Source organism: Diachasma alloeum, unplaced genomic scaffold (assembly GCF_001412515.2).
Source record: "Diachasma alloeum isolate Michigan unplaced genomic scaffold, Dall2.0 Dall_scaffold_00213, whole genome shotgun sequence".
NCBI lineage: Eukaryota > Metazoa > Arthropoda > Insecta > Hymenoptera > Braconidae > Diachasma > Diachasma alloeum.
In genome coordinates, this window is record NW_021680378.1 from 2,154,527 (window position 1) to 2,170,474 (window position 15,948).

Genomic DNA, 15,948 nt, shown 5'->3' on the forward strand with positions numbered 1-15,948 from the left:
GGGGGGGGGGGGGTCAAAACGACACTGTGGGTTACCAAGGGGGAGGGAGAGGAGATAAAAAATTATAAAAAATCGCATCATGTGATTAACAAACGCCCCCCAATTGGACGAAACAAATTTAGATATCATGGGTGAAGTGGTAAACGGAGATAACTCAACTCATCTCCCAGTTGAGTTTTTGAGGAATATTTCCAAATCTAAGGGAGATAGAGAAATTTTCGTAATTACATTTGTTGTAGCACTCAATCGGCTCCACAAAAAAGATTGTAACAAAAATTTTGCTATCTCTCGTAGATTCCGAGATATTGATCGAAAACTGGTCAAGAGTCAAAATGGACTTATCTCCTTTTACCACTTCGGTACTGATATGTTCATTAAAATAATTCCTTAAGGATGAAAACGAAAAGTTGCGAACCTTTGCACGAAGATAGTTATACAGCAGGGAACTCTGAATGGTACTGTTGAATTGAGTCCCTGTATAATCCGACAGATCCTTGAAAAGGGCTTCAAAGCCCAAGGGTTCTTTTTGTTTCATCATTGAAATTTCCTTGGTTTCTCTTTCGAGAAACTCTTTTTTATACCATGGACAATTTAACCAGCTAAAGAATAGCGTATCCTCAGTCCGCGCTTTTACATCGAGATCCATTTTGATGTTGGGCATTGAGTTAAGCACTAAGCCGGACGACGAGAATATTTCATTGATGAGGGGATCCACTGTGAGCATTCCGACTGCCATTAGTTGGGCTGTTTGCTTTGACGGCGAAAGATCCGCTGCTCGGAAATAAGTTGTGTAACTCGGCGATTGTAACCAAAATTTCTGCTGGGGTGAAAATAATGTGCCGTAGTTCATACGCAAGATTGTTCCTACGCTCACAGCATTCTGTTTTCCTTTCTGCAAAAAAAAGGAAGCGGGAAATTACTTTTCTCTTCATATACAGCGTGACGTCAGGACCTTGTTTACAAATTGTGAGGAAATATAGAATGGAAAATCAGTAATTCGGTGGCATAAAAATGATGACATTACGATAATAAATTTTTGAATAGTGAACGTTGGAATTTTTCAATGATTTACCCAATAACATGGTCGTCTCCCGCTATCCCGTGATGATTGAAGAGGCTCCACCAGTTATCAACTGGACGACATTTCAACTACGACATCATAGCAACTAGGACATTTCAAGTGAGATTTTTCAACTGTGACATTCAAACTTCGACAAATCCACTGAGATTTGTTAACTGCGCCACTTAAACTAGGTTTTAAACAACAGTATAGAAAATTAACAATAATATAGCGGTGAACATAATTCTACATTTACTATTTGAACTTCCAAAAAAAAACAAATACTTGAACTAAACAATCAATAAGCCCAAATTAATTTAATCAACCGATACTCGCGGTTGTAAAACATCGTCGTTCACCATTAATAACATCAATCATAATAAATATAATGAACAAACGATAATAAATAATCATAAACCACAACACATTATCAGTTCATAGTAATAGCGTTACGAAGGATGTATACAAGAGTCAACACATGGCGAAAACGCCTGTTATACTCTCTTCAGCAAATTGAAGAAATTTTGTCAAAAATATTCTAAAAACGGCAGGAAATATTTTTCAAAAATACATTTGAATCGTTGAAGCAGAAAAATTTAAGTCGAAATGTTGTAGTTGAAAAATTATAGTTTTAATGTCGCAGTTGACAAATTTTAATTCAAAAGTCGCAGTTGAAATATCGTCCAGTTGATAAGAGATGTCACCAATTGAAAATGGTGATAGTACAACAATTGTGGCGATAGTTACTGCGATAATTTTAGCGATAGCCTTAGTGAAAGCCTATTATCGGAATTTAGTAACGAAAACATGTAAAAATTACGTTTCGAAACGTGATTCGCGAACGAAGTAAAATTCAACCAAAAAAGTGTGAGTCGGAACTGAAATTGTACGAATCGCCACGTAAATTCTACGATTTGTTCCGTAAAAATTAACAACCCGTCTGATGACTCACTGCTGTGGGAACAACAAGTCGTTTCGTAATTTTTCCCCAACGACTGAGAAATTTGACGGACCGGAACGTAAAAATAACTCAGCTTCTTAAAATTTTTTGAACGTTCACGAATTTTTGATTTTAGAGGCATAATAAGTCGGCAAGTTTATGTAAGATTTTACATCTTCGGGAAAAATTACGTGACAATTTCGTACTTTCTTCGGTGATGCACCTGAAAATTCACTGAATGTTTCAGATTTCTTCTCTTCCATTCCTATAAAAGTTGCCGGAAAGCGATTCCCCATTGCGGATTACGTGAATTGTTCCGTAATTTTTACTGAATATTTCTCTCCGTGAAATAGTACTTTTCGTCACTAGGCCGAAGGAATGTTTTTTGTCATTTGTCCGTAGGCAAATGACACAGTAAAATGACGCTGCGCGTGCGTGAAATGCGGCCTTACGGACTAAATGGCGAAAAAATGCATTCCTGTTTAAAGTGAAAAAAAAAGAATACGCTGTGACATTACAATCTAAACAACACGCCCTCCACCCTCCGTCACAAATGCAGACCTCCCCCCAATCGTGTGACGTAATATTTGACCGCTCACTTACAAAATTTTTACCTTTTTGTTGCCATTCGGAAGCGAAAAGGTACACGGAAAGAAATATTCAATAAAAATCACTTATCTTTTCCGTAATTCTGGAGCGAAATGTGGTTGTATGAAATTTTACGGAGCTGTCACGGCATTTTTCCAGAGCGTTCCGTAATTTTTATCTGAAGACCGAATGGGCGCTACAGCGCGTTGTAATTGTAACAATCATAATTGAAAATCTCAGAATTAAATTAATCATTAATTAAATTTGCCGCCTCAGACGACTGGAACCAATGAGGAATAAGCGTGACAGACTTGCGAGATATCGATAGTTATCGACTTTAAGTCTATGTTCTTTTTAGAATAGGATCTCCTATGAAAAATTACGATATCGTCACTTAAATTTTCTGAATCGATTCCGCAATCGGTGAGCGAATTGGGAGTTCCGTAATTTTGATGTGGATACGTCTATGGTTTCAATATGATGTGCAGCGCCATAAGGCGCTGCATTTCTATTGGAATTGTAGAAAATTCTAGACATTTCGAGGTAATCCGAGAAGTTTCTTGAAATTTGGCAAAAATTCAAGGAGTTTCTAGAAATTTCTAAGGAATTCAATAAATTTCTAAGAAATTCAAGAAAGAAGGAAAGATTATGGACGTATCCACGTACAATTACAGCTGTATCGAAGATACAGCCGCCAGCAATTTTTACTGAATATTTCTCTCCGTGTAAAAATCGTGCATATGCCGCGGAAAAAAAAGGATTCACGAAGGCTTAATATATATTAATACTATTCTATATAATTATTCATTTGTACATACACTCGTCAACTGGTCGACTCCCGCTGGCATCCAGGAAGGATCGATTTGAGGGATCTTCGGAAAATACCCCCTGATTTCGCTGGGAGTACTCTCTGTGTGATGCGCGAGAACTTGAACTAGAACAAGTTCTGCACTGGAGAACTTTGAATGTAAGATAAAACAAAATATTGTCCATACGTAATTGAACTTCATCGTACAAAACTAGCGAGCTTTAGGAGGAGTTGAAGAAGACTGAGTGGAAACTTGTGAGAGCGGTTTAAATAGTCTCGCCAGAAACTACCTGGCGATTGGAGAACCATTGTATTGCATGGATATTGCACCACCTTTGTTCAATTCCCTTGGCAAAGGGAGTGCAAGATATGACAAGGTCATTAAAAACCCATTTAGCCCCATTGTTGACGTCAAAGGTAACTGTGATGTGCGTTTTTCCAGTAAACATTAATATTACATGGACAATTATTTTTACGTTACTATAGATAACAAGTGAATACAATGCCACTTTTCTGATTCACCACTAATTTCGTGGAGAAATATTATCAATGGAATTTTATTTTCCTGTCGATCTCTAATGACGCATATCAAAAAGTCGAAAAAATATTAACCTCCATCGACTCGGGCTTGTATTTAACACTGAAAAAATGAATATGCTTTTTTGTAGCACACTTTTCATTCGATTTGTGCTCCCACCGAACTTTGTGAAGAAAAAAAAATTTCAAAAAATTTTTAGATGTGGGGAAAACTAATTTTGAGTTTTCAAATTTCAAGAAATTTCCGTAATTCCCTAATTTTTCCGTGACTCATAGGTCGATAAAATTCCCTGACGATTTCCGACTTTCCGGGTTGCACTGACCGCTGGCCACCTTTAATTTTTCGAAAGTCTTTTTCTTCAGATTTATCAGAAATTTTTCTTCTTCAGATTTATTCGAAATTTTCTTTTCTTCAGCTTTATCAGGAAACATCTTCTGATAAATCTGGTATGAATAGCGCTTTGATCTGCAAAAACGTTAAATAGAATCGTTTTCCACCCCGAAGGGAAGAAAACGTATATTTTAGGTCTTGCCGAGGCTTGACCCTTTGGAGATTACCTTACGTGTCCTTCACATCCATGTGTGCCTAAAATATACGTTTTCTTCCCTTCGGGATGGAAAACGATTCTACTTTATGTCTGTGCCTTCGGCTTGACCCTTCGGAGAGCTGTTTATAATCTGCCGGCACTAGAAAGTGTAAATAATAAACTTTATTTCATACAAAGAAAACTATTGAATACAAACTAGACAGTAACCCTAGTAATAAACAAAGTAATAATCACAGTTTCAAACTGGTGTAAAACTCTTAATGAGAGAATTCTTTGGACCAGGAACTTTGAAATTATCTACTTCCTTGAAGTAATGTTTGATTAACAATCACATTCCAAGTGGGTTCAAATAATTTCTGATGATGCATAGACAGTTTTTTAGCGTATAATAATTCCAAGGAAACTTAATTTAGACCTGGCGCCTACAAATTTTGACTCTTATTTAAATTCAAATTGAAAAATAACAATTTTCATCAATATAATTTCTCATCAAATTAGCACTATAAGTACAGAGGTGCAAAACAGGAGCTCCCATTGAGTTTGTACACTATTGATTGTTAACAAAATTTTTTTTTGTAATTTTTTCATATGTTTGGAGGAAATTAGCAAAGGAAACGCTTGCAGATGTTCCGCTGCGCGGAGAATGTGGCGAGTGTGGAGATCAAGCGCGTGCAGTGGGGCGCGCCAGACGACAACATTTCCCTAAATCTAAAATAATTCATGGCTCACTAAGTATTGAAAATATGAAAAAATACCAAGATATCGAAATTTTTTTTTAAGTGAAGAATTTTTAGACATTGAAAAAAATTGAAATTTTTCCTTTTATTATTAAGAATCTACGTTAACAATGCCAAGAAAAATATGAAAAAATTCAAGATTCATTCATTTTCAAAAAATCAAATTCAAGCTACCGAGCTTGATCAAAAATTTTTCCAGTCAGATTATATATTGAAAAAACAGCAATTTTGTTTAGTTTATCAACAAATAATAAGTTAAATATGAAAGTTGAGTGAAAAGGTCAAAAGAGTGAAAATGGAGAGGAGAGGACGAGAAAAAATCACCGTTTGTTCTTATTCCAATAAGATAACTGGATCAAAAGTTATGTTATGGCAAATGTTGGTTGAAAAATGAAAAAAAAGAGAAAAATGGCGAATCCTGAAAAATCTAAAAATATTTTTAAAAAAATTGCCTCGCCTGGAGACATTCTGTGAAGGGTCGAGATGCATCCTAATTTTTTTCAGATTTTTCAATCAACTTTTTCATGAATTATTTCCATTTTGCAACTAAAATGGACTTTTCGGCGTTGGCGGCGAATCAGTTTTTTCGTAGTTCAACTTTGAGCGCTATTGGCGACTTGACGGTTGAAATTACGAAAATGCCGCTATTGACTTTTTTGTAGAAAATTTTATGCTCTACAAATTAAGTCCTATGCATTTTTATCCTATCTATCATGGTGTCGTCGGCGTAAAGCAAAAAAGGTCGCGTGGGCGCTTAATTTTGCAGTTTTTAATTTTTTTTAACAATTTCCCGGTTTGCTACAATCCCAAAAACTTAGTATGTGTTTCACATCATTCTTCCGCATGATATCCCATGGTTTTTATCCTTCTTCTATCATCCTTGATTTCCAAATCGTAATTTGACTGGCCTATAGTTTTATCATCATAAACTGAATGTAAATGAAGAGTGAAAATTATAACAAGAATGAGCTTCGAATGAGTGAAGATAAACATTCAATGTGATAGATGGGTGATGGAGAAGCTAGAAAAAATTGACAAAAATGGATAAAATCAAAGACAAAGAAGTAAACCGCATGACGAGTCGATTCCCCAGGTCGTGTTAAATGTGAAATCGCTGCGATAATAAGTAACTATTGGAAAAAAATTTCAAGAGTCCTTTCTCGATGAGAAATTATTAAGATAGTCTTCTCTGCCTCCATTTCATCGAAAAAAAAGTGTCACTCCACCACTGATATAGTATTCTATCTGAACAATTATCACCACAACAATCGATCTTAATCTCACTTTTCACGTAAACCGTCAAGACAAGGAACGAACGACAATTTTTTCCTCAACCGACTGTACGTATAAGGAATTAGAGAATATTATCGGTTTTGAGCAGCGTCTAACGTCAGGATATTCGCCTCTTTCAAGGCCGTTCTTCTCGTACAAGCAATATAGCACAACGTGCGGATTTGTCGATCTGTGCTGAGCACTTCGTGCGCCAACCGAGCGCCAATATAAATATGAAGATGAATAGAAATTAACTCAATTTTTTAATTAATGATTTCTATTGTTTTTTTCAAACAGGGATGGAAATAGAGAGAAAATAGCTTGATAATTTTTACTAATATGAAGGATTTCGTTTTCGAATATACATATTCTCTATATATTCTTCGTCAATTTAAATCAATTCATCCAGTCATTATCAATTCAATAATTGACTAATAAAATCATGAATAACGAAATATATTCAGACAGGAGATTTGTCTGAAATTTTTGTGTTTGAATGGAGTCAGCTGTTTGATACAGAGAATACGTCTGAAGAGTCAAATGTCTGAATCACTTCTAAAAAACTGAATTTCAGACGCAAAAACTATCTGGAAATAAATGTGTGAAATTTTTAAGACAAAAAAAATGTTTAAAGCGTTTCCAGATACAAATTGTATCTGAAATTTTCAAACATCTAGACCATTTTGAGACACTTGAGATGATGATTCAGATGTCTCTTCTCCGTCTGACATCTGAAATTCCGATGGGTGTCAAACACACTGTTTTTGCAACGTTTTACTCTCTCGTTTGACCCTTGTCATCGCTCCCCTGACCTTCGAAGCCTTAACGGCTCAAATCCGCGATATAATTGGATCCACGAGACAATTTCCCTACGTAATGCTTACCACTCATCTCTTTTATATACACGTTAGACATTACCTTCGATCCACCGCAAAATCTCCCTTGCATCTATGGTAAAAAATGGACCCACTGCACACCATTCACTCATCTTATATGCACGGTGAAAAAAATTACTTTATACCAGGGTTGGGCATGTAAATTACGTTGGTAAATTACACCGATTTTACCGACGTAATTTACGTAAATTACCTCGACGGGTTTTTTACATTTTTTACATTACAGAGAAAAGCTTGCAATTTTCGATTACTAGAATGTTTGATTTTATTTCGATTGATGAAGACGCAGTATTGGACACATAAATATAATAAAAAATAGTATATTATGTCCCGAGGACAGATAACGCGCGAATTGTAACTCCACTCAGTTCGGTTAGAACGTGGTTCTCGGTATTTGGGGCATAAAATATTATTTTATGTCCCTAGGACCGTAAAACCGCGATTCTAACATCGATTCCCTCAGTTAAATGGCGGTGTCCGGGTTTAGAGACATAAAATATTATATATCGCACGGCGATAAAACAATTTTCTTACCCATGTGATTAAAATCCTCGTCTTCGGCTCGAATTATAAAGCCACATTCGACAGAAAATACTCTCATCACTTGGTGACATAATGTATTATTACATCACGTGGTACGATTTACGGCATTTTAAGAAAGTCATAAACATGAGCCTCATACCTCATAAAGGCTAAATTTCACGAGGGTCAAACGTTGTAAAAAACCAAAGTCACAAGTCATCCCCATTGTGAGNCTCTCATCACTTGGTGACATAATGTATTATTACATCACGTGGTACGATTTACGGCATTTTAAGAAAGTCATAAACATGAGCCTCATACCTCATAAAGGCTAAATTTCACGAGGGTCAAATGTTGTAAAAGATCAAAGTCACAAGTCATCCCCATTGTGAGAAAGTGAATATCATTATCTATTGAGCTTTATTGGATTATCCACTTTATTATTTGGAGCTCCGGAAAAGCCCAGTTGGACCTGAAAAAAACCATTTTGTTCTGAAGAGTTCAAGAAAGCTACCAAAGACAATTGAAGTCGTTTTGTCATTTAATAATGCTGAATGAAACAATGGTTTCGAATCAACTAATTTTCGTCAAATGTCCACCCACCTTGACCTGAAATCTATTCCGTATCTTGTGCAACTCCAATGTAACATAACTGCCGTAATTAGAAATATGTTGGAAGTCATAAACGGCCAGAGCAGCCAGAAGTCCGACTATGTGGACATCAGTTCCATGGAAAGTCGATGTATGTATCGCTGGCTGATGATAGAAAGCAAGGACTGCGACCGATTGTAGTTGATAGTTTACATACGATTTTGTTTCTTTTTATTTATTTTGACCCTATTCGACTGTAATGGTTAGGTGGGTGAGGTGTTGCTCCGGCGGACATCCAAGCTAAGCAGCGTTGAGCTGGGTTAGTACTTGGATGGGTGACCGCCTAAGAACACCGCGCTCGCACAAAAAATTACGGGCGGTAGGCACCAAAGAGGATTGACTAACTTTGGCTAAGAGTAAGACGGCCATGATACCGCAGATAATAATCAGAGAAAAAAGTCAAGGAGGGAAGGCAGGCTAGAGGAGGGGTTTCAAATCGAGAACTACTTCGATAAAACCAATGAAATAGAAAAATAAAAAAAAAAAAAAATAAAAATATTTCGACCCTATTAGGGAACATATTCGGCATTCCATGCCAACTCGTGAGGTTCGAAACCGTATTTTGACTATCTAAATATCATATCCAAAGAATTTTTTGATTCCTCTAACCGGCCGTCCTTTATGAATTTTTGAAATGTAGTTTTTTTTTCATCTTCCAGTGGCGATTCCTGAGTTTTGGGTGAAGATATTCAAAAAAATCATAAGATCAATTTTCTTCTATTTTTCGGCGAAGATTCATAAGAAAATGTGATTCTTTGAAAAAATTGTTCTTCAACTATTTTAGGATACAAAAAGTTGATTTTCTCGCCTCAATTTTCAGGGATAATTCTTTGAAGTTTAACCAAATTTTTGACACCTCAGAAATAATGGTATCTCCACGTATGAAAAAATCCTATAGGATCTCCTATAGGATATCCTATACGGATTTTGATGTTCCCTAATTTTGTCTGGAAATGATGTAGAATTTTATAAAACGTGAAGAAATGATGTTTTTAGAAGATATCTGCATGTCCGAGTCTGATAGATCGCTTTTTGGGTCATCACTTTTTAGAAAATATAACATTAAAACGGGATAATTCATTGATATAGATGTGAAATTTTGGCCCATAGTAGGTACTATTAAGCTCAAATTCGGCGCACAATTTCAGCCTGATCGGTTCAGTAGTTCCTGAGATATTCAACTTTTTGTATAAAACTATTTTGGCCAATATCTCGAAAACTATTCGAGCCATTTCATTTTTTTAAAAATACTCGTTTCAATGTCTTCTATCTAGATCAATCAAGATATGTATACAGTGCACAGAGTCTACTAAAAAAATGCTTTAAAAAGTTTTTTCAATCGAAAATTCCGATGTCTCCGTGAATAAATCAGTCAACGCCATGATTTCAATATTTTATTCGTACGAATTTTTAAGCTACAAGAAGAAGTACACGTAAATTGTATTCAGTAACTTCCAAGTCGGGAAGGTATAAACATTCATACATATCGCATACACATACCTAAGTAAAAATACAATAATAGAAAACATTTGCTCATCTATCTAAAAATCAAATTTATCTACAATAATTTTTATTATCAATTTTTTTGCCTACTCCTTGGTTTGTATCGTCTTTCGCACCGTTTGGAAAATTTTCTTATTCAATATCACCCCTAAGAAATGTATATCAGATCGGTAAATAAATAAATACAGGAAAACTAAATCGAAATAAACGGATTTAACAGTTTCTCATGAATGACAAAAATCAATACTTCATAAGAACATTAACATATATATCTAGTAAACCCAACAGTTTTTTTTCTAAGTCTGTAAAATTATCTTGCACCAATGTCCCTAAAAATTGCTCACACTTTTGACCGTTCGTTTGTACTTGAAGAAAACCTCGCGCCAATATTTTGATCTATACGAGAATGTCATGAGTATTACGTGAATTATTTAAAAAATTCCCATTTTTTCTATTGACAGAACATAATACACGATCGCAATTCCCTTTTTGACAGCATTTTGAAAAGTCGTTGAGTGAAATTCCCACGACATTCTTCCAAAAAACAACAATGAAAATTAACTCAACCAATAACTGAATAACCCTCAAAAATTGCACGTGTCTACAGTTATGTTTAAATAAGTATAGCCTTGATTAAACTATTGCACCTGAATAAATTGGCTCGTTACATGTCGTTTTTTTGTTCATTTTACTAGTAGTTGATACGTCGGTAATGCATATTATAAGATCATTATCACTTAGTTGTCAAGAAGTCAGTGTTGTTTTATGCCACGAACGTTGACTGCGCTCCTCAGACTTTTGGTGTCGATAAATCGGCAGTTGCTCCTCGTCCTTTTGACTGAAATACATTAATACAGATGATTAGTGCGGTATTATAAGGCGTATTAATTCCGGTTGAGAAGGTTCGGCCCTGAATTATTTAGAGGAATGTGGGGCAAAGTGGAGGGGTAGCGAAAAACTATTTTAGAACAAAATTCAGATCACTTTTTCCCATCGCTATTACCAAAAACAAATGTGGCATTGGTTTCCTCACGATGTGAGGATCAATATATTCTTCCTAATAAATTAGCAATTTGCTTGCGAATGGAATTTCTACGCCGATGTATTTTAAATTGAATTTAGTGATTGATAGAATTCAACATTGCCTTAACGTTGGCAGCCAACATTGCCCCAATGTTGATGAGTATTAAAAATGCTATAGGATTTTCTATAAAATTTTCTATAGGGGAGGGTAGGGTAAAATGGACACTTTTGACTTTTTAAAAATTATTCATAACTCAGAAACAAATGTATCAATAGGGCTCAGTTTAGGCTCATCACAAAGGGAAAGAATTGTTCTTTGTATTGAAAAAAAAAAAACATTAAATTTCATCAACATTTCAACCCGTCACTAATATTTTTAAAAAAGTCAAAAGTGTCCATTTTACCCCAACCTCCCCTAGTATTTCATATCCGAGTTTCCATAGAATTTTCTATAGAATTTTTTACATGAATTTTTAATAAAATTTCTTGTGAAATTTTTTGCTGCTGGATTCTCCATAAGCTTTACTATGGGGTTTCCTGTTGGATTCCCTGTAGAAATCCCTCTAGGATTTACGAAAGGGATACGAGCTATACCAGTAAGAACAATCCATCAAGAAATCCGATTTGAAAAATTTGCTCATCCATGAGCGAAAATGCCTTGTTGCCGGATCTTTGACGATAGTTTTAATTTATTAATAAAATCATTGTAAAAAATTGACACTAAAAAATCGTCGGTTGAATAATTATAAGTGATAAATAAAAACGAATCGGATCATCAAAATTTCCATCCACTCTTGAATCTTTAATATTTTCATATATTTTTTTTTCGAACGCTACAGCGGAGTGTCGGCGCCATTGATGTTTACCAGTGTTACCAGATCGCGACGTCACCCCATTTAAAATTGTACAGCATTTGATTATAAATAGCCAGAATCTGGCAACCCTGCTGTTTACCCTCATTCTACACCCCAAAGTTACACTGAGGCAGTACCTTAATCACGAAACACCTCAATTTAACCCTCGACCAAATCCGTCGTACCTCTCCACCAAATGTATCTAGTCGCGTGATGAGCGCTGCGCCGTTCCGTGTATTTTACCATTTTGAGAAAAAAAAAGTTCAAAAAAATGATACATTTATGATTAAACGAGTAACTTTGAACTGCCAACTAACAACTAATATCAGTATAAAACGAGAAAAGTGAAAACATTACTCAAAAATTGACTTCCATTCGGTGCAAAAATTTGACATTCAAAGGGTTAAACACAGAGATTTTGACCGAGTCGAATTTTGACGGAATTTTAATTTTTGATCGGTGCAAAGATTCACAGAACAAAAATTGTTTAAATGTTTGACATGGTGGAAAGTAGGAATTTCAATTTTTTCCGATTTTTTCTCAAGAACGTTTCAGCGTAAACATAAAAATCGAGACAGAACGGCGCTCGTGCCATGACGCGACCGACAGAGGGTTAAATGTCGAAAATGAAGATGACACTCACCAGCAGCTGAAGAACGGTCTCCACAGCGTGGAATCACTAGACGTGACATGCGCCTCCTGCTTGGACAACGCACCAAGGTCATCCCCCCGATAGCTCCGTCTGTAATCCTGAGGCAACTCGACCGGAATCGACGCCTGGTTAATCTTCTTTCGGCTATCCCCACCCGCATGTTGATGAACTCCACTTCCTGTCCATTTAGCCCTGCAACCCAGACCCCCGGCCACGGGTGCTCCCGCCTCTCCCGCCTTCTCGTCGAGCACCTTCTGCAGATGATCCAACGAGATGACTAGAAGATCCGGGTCCCTGAGCAAATCCGGCCTCGATAGCGCCTCGGGCAGCCTCAACTCAGGATGCGATATCAATAACTGGGGTATTTCCGTCGCTGGATACGCCGCGAGTATCGGCAGCCGACATCTTGGCACAAGAAGCGGATCCGGAATGGCTTCCCCACACCTCTCCAGGAGATCCCTCAACTGCTTCGCAGGCCTCGCGATGGCGTCCTTCCTCTGCCAGTCCGTCGGCATAAGCTTGATCAGTCCCGGCGCTGCGCGCTTCTTCCGGGCATTGGGCCCCGACGCCGGCGTCGTCAGCGCGTCTTCGGAACACGTGACCAAACATGGCGGACTCGGCAAGAGCCGCGCTGAAGGGGCTTCCGCCTTGATGCTGTTCAATGTTTTCTCGACTTTCGCCGAACTCTTCCAGATGATGGGCTTCAGAGGCGGTATCTCCGGCCTCTCGACCTTGTGCGGAACAAAAACATCAGGTGGAACGAAGGCTTCAGTCTCCTCGATGATTTTGCCCTCAATCTCGTCACCCGAATGATCATCCTCGTCCTCGTCCTCGTACTGAAAGATCTCGATGCTCTCGTCAATCAAAGCATCCTTGCCATCACTCTTGTCCTCGATCTCCTCGATGAGCTCATCCTCACTGCAATCGAACTCCTCGTGCTTAAACCCATCGACACTAATTTGATTATCAACAGTATTATTTACATCATCATCTTCCACAACCATTTCAATATCGTCATCGAGATTGCACTTGGTGAAGCGATTGACTGAGTACAGTCTCGCGGGGCTGAGGGGCTCCAGGAGGACCCTCGGCTGGAACAGCTGGCTCTTCTGGACCTTCTTCAGGTCCACGAACTGCAGTCCCTTGTTGAAGATTTTGGCATTGTCCCTAGTGTTGTCATCGCCATCGGTGTCAAAGCGGTACTCGTCGCAGCTGTCAACGTCCTTCTTCTCGATCTTCGGCCGGTCCCTCAAGCACTGGGTCTTGATGTTATCGTCGCAACACTCCGAAGTCATGGACGAGTGGCTGTTGGAGCCACTCGAGTAAGACGACAGCGAGCACGACGACGGGGAGAAGGGCACCGATGAGCCCGAGCAAGTCGACAAGGACGACGATGTACTTGCATTGGTCACTGATAAATTGTAGTTCGAGTCGACTCGACACGACATCGAGCTGTAGACATTGGACAATGTCCTAGGAATGGATCTCCACCCCTGCGCAGTCTTAGTTAATTTGATTCTATTCCTCTTGTCGTAGTCCTCACACCTGACCTCGATGATCCTCTGCTCCCGCTGGAGTGCCCAGAGGAAAATCGGATTGACCTTCGGTCGCTTCTCGACGTCCGATGACTCCTCATGTTCCATATGCTGCTTCTGCGGGCACTCTTCGCTCGAGTAATCAGAACATTTCGTCTGGTACGACTGACCATGACAGTAATGATGGCTCTTCCACGAGCGTCTGCGCGACGGCCTCGTCAGGTGGTGTCGGTGATGCCTGTGGTGGTGATGGTGATGATGGTGATGATGATGATGATGGTGGTGATGACGATTTTGGCGTCGGCGACGGGGCTGCTGGCCCCTGGTGGGGGCAGTGCTCATCACTCCATCCAATTGGGGCTTCCCACCGGCTCGAGGCTCATCGACCCCAATAACAAAATTATCCTCTTTACTGCGGCTGCTGGACACTTACGGTCTTCGATCTCATCCCACATCCATCGCGATTTCGATGATGATTTTTTTTTTCAACGGGTGTGGCGATGTGGGGAATAGACACTAGACTTCAATGAGGCGTCGTAGTCGCGTTAACTGTGCACTCGCATCGATTCCTCCACGGATAGTCTCGCATGATAAATATTCAAGTCTGAGTGAGGGGTCTTCACTCTAATTATTTCAGTAACTCTTTATGAAAGACTAATGACGGTCGCACAAGCACGAGGCACTCACGTCTGCTGAAGGGTCAACGAAAACATTTCCACTCGTGACGGTGGGGATGATGATGCGTAGAATTTTTCGATGAAAATTCACCTCAAATTCACGGTGAAAAATATTGAAGACCGTTCGCGGAGAAAAGAGTGGGACTGAGTGGAGGAGACAGGAAGGAGAAACTACTGATTTGTTCGAGTATGTCGGGTCCGCTCGGTGTCCACGGTTTCTACTTGCTTTACTACCATTATTCTCCCTCCCGCCCGCCCCCATCCCCTGGCCTCTCGTCGTAACGTCGACGTTGAACTCTAGTTAAAGCGAGACGGCACATAGTAAATGGGTATATATATAGGTGCATACGTGTAGAGGAATCGTTATTGAAACGTGAGCGTGCGCGGTGACGACTGTGGTCAGTGCGCACGGCCGCGCGCTACGAAAATTTCCTCGAGTGTGTTGGAAAAAAAATATTTATTAGCATTTCGATGAATGAGATGGTGATGGGTTCAATGAATATTCCAGGCCTCATTGGTTTCAGATGTAAATATTTTTTTATGATGGTTAATGCCGGGCTTTGGGCTACTGTGTGGTGAGACGCGAAGCAGTTGTATTTTTTTTTTGCTGGGAAAAAATCCCGGGTCTGGGAAACATTTTGCGGGAGAGAGAAAAATAATGCTGTTAACGTTAGAAATTATGTTGAAGTGGCGCTTTTAGGAGGGACATACGACCATTCGGGTTTAAATATGGACATCAATTGGGCGAAAGTTGATTGTTTTCGATGAGGAGTGGAAGAAAAAAAAACATTTTCGGCACGCTGTGCAAAAAAGTAAGTTTTTGGGCACGCTTAGTGTGTCTAAAATGTCCCTTTTCCACACATTGAGATGAAATAGTACATTACATGCCCAAGCCTTGGAAAACAGATCTCCGTCTCCCGCGTGCAAGATTGCCTTCCGAGCCGAAGGCAATAATAATAATAATAATAATAATAATAATAAAATGTAATAATTATAAAACTGAAAAATCAATTATTTAAAATAATAATAATTCTTTTCAGTAAAATATAATGATAGTTTTTTTTTCTTTTTTCTTCGGCTCGGAAGGCAATCTTGCACGTGGGGGAGGGTGATGTTTTCCATGGCTAGGTGTGTATATTAATTTT

The 15,948-nt window shown here is 38.5% G+C and overlaps 2 protein-coding genes across 2 annotated transcripts in view; both read right to left on the reverse strand.

Annotated features, from left to right (window-relative positions):
* LOC107037043 (venom acid phosphatase Acph-1) overlaps positions 1-3,680 on the reverse strand; it is a 5,579-nt gene extending 1,899 nt beyond the window's left edge. The window contains exons 1-2 of the mRNA XM_015255362.1: positions 3,407-3,680; positions 416-892 (exon numbers count right to left, since the gene is read on the reverse strand). Of these exons, the coding sequence (XP_015110848.1) occupies positions 416-892; positions 3,407-3,598 (669 nt within the window). The 5' untranslated portion in view covers positions 3,599-3,680. The remainder of the gene's footprint in view (positions 1-415; positions 893-3,406) is intronic.
* Positions 3,681-9,940: 6,260 nt separating this feature from the next.
* LOC107037023 lies at positions 9,941-15,026 on the reverse strand. Its single transcript, XM_015255341.1, has 2 exons — positions 12,583-15,026; positions 9,941-10,900 (listed from the first exon to the last, which is right to left on the reverse strand). Exons 1-2 carry the CDS (start codon positions 14,466-14,468, stop codon positions 10,807-10,809), a joined length of 1,980 nt encoding a protein of 659 aa, XP_015110827.1. The 5' UTR covers positions 14,469-15,026; the 3' UTR covers positions 9,941-10,806.
* Between the last annotated feature and the right edge of the window lie 922 nt (positions 15,027-15,948).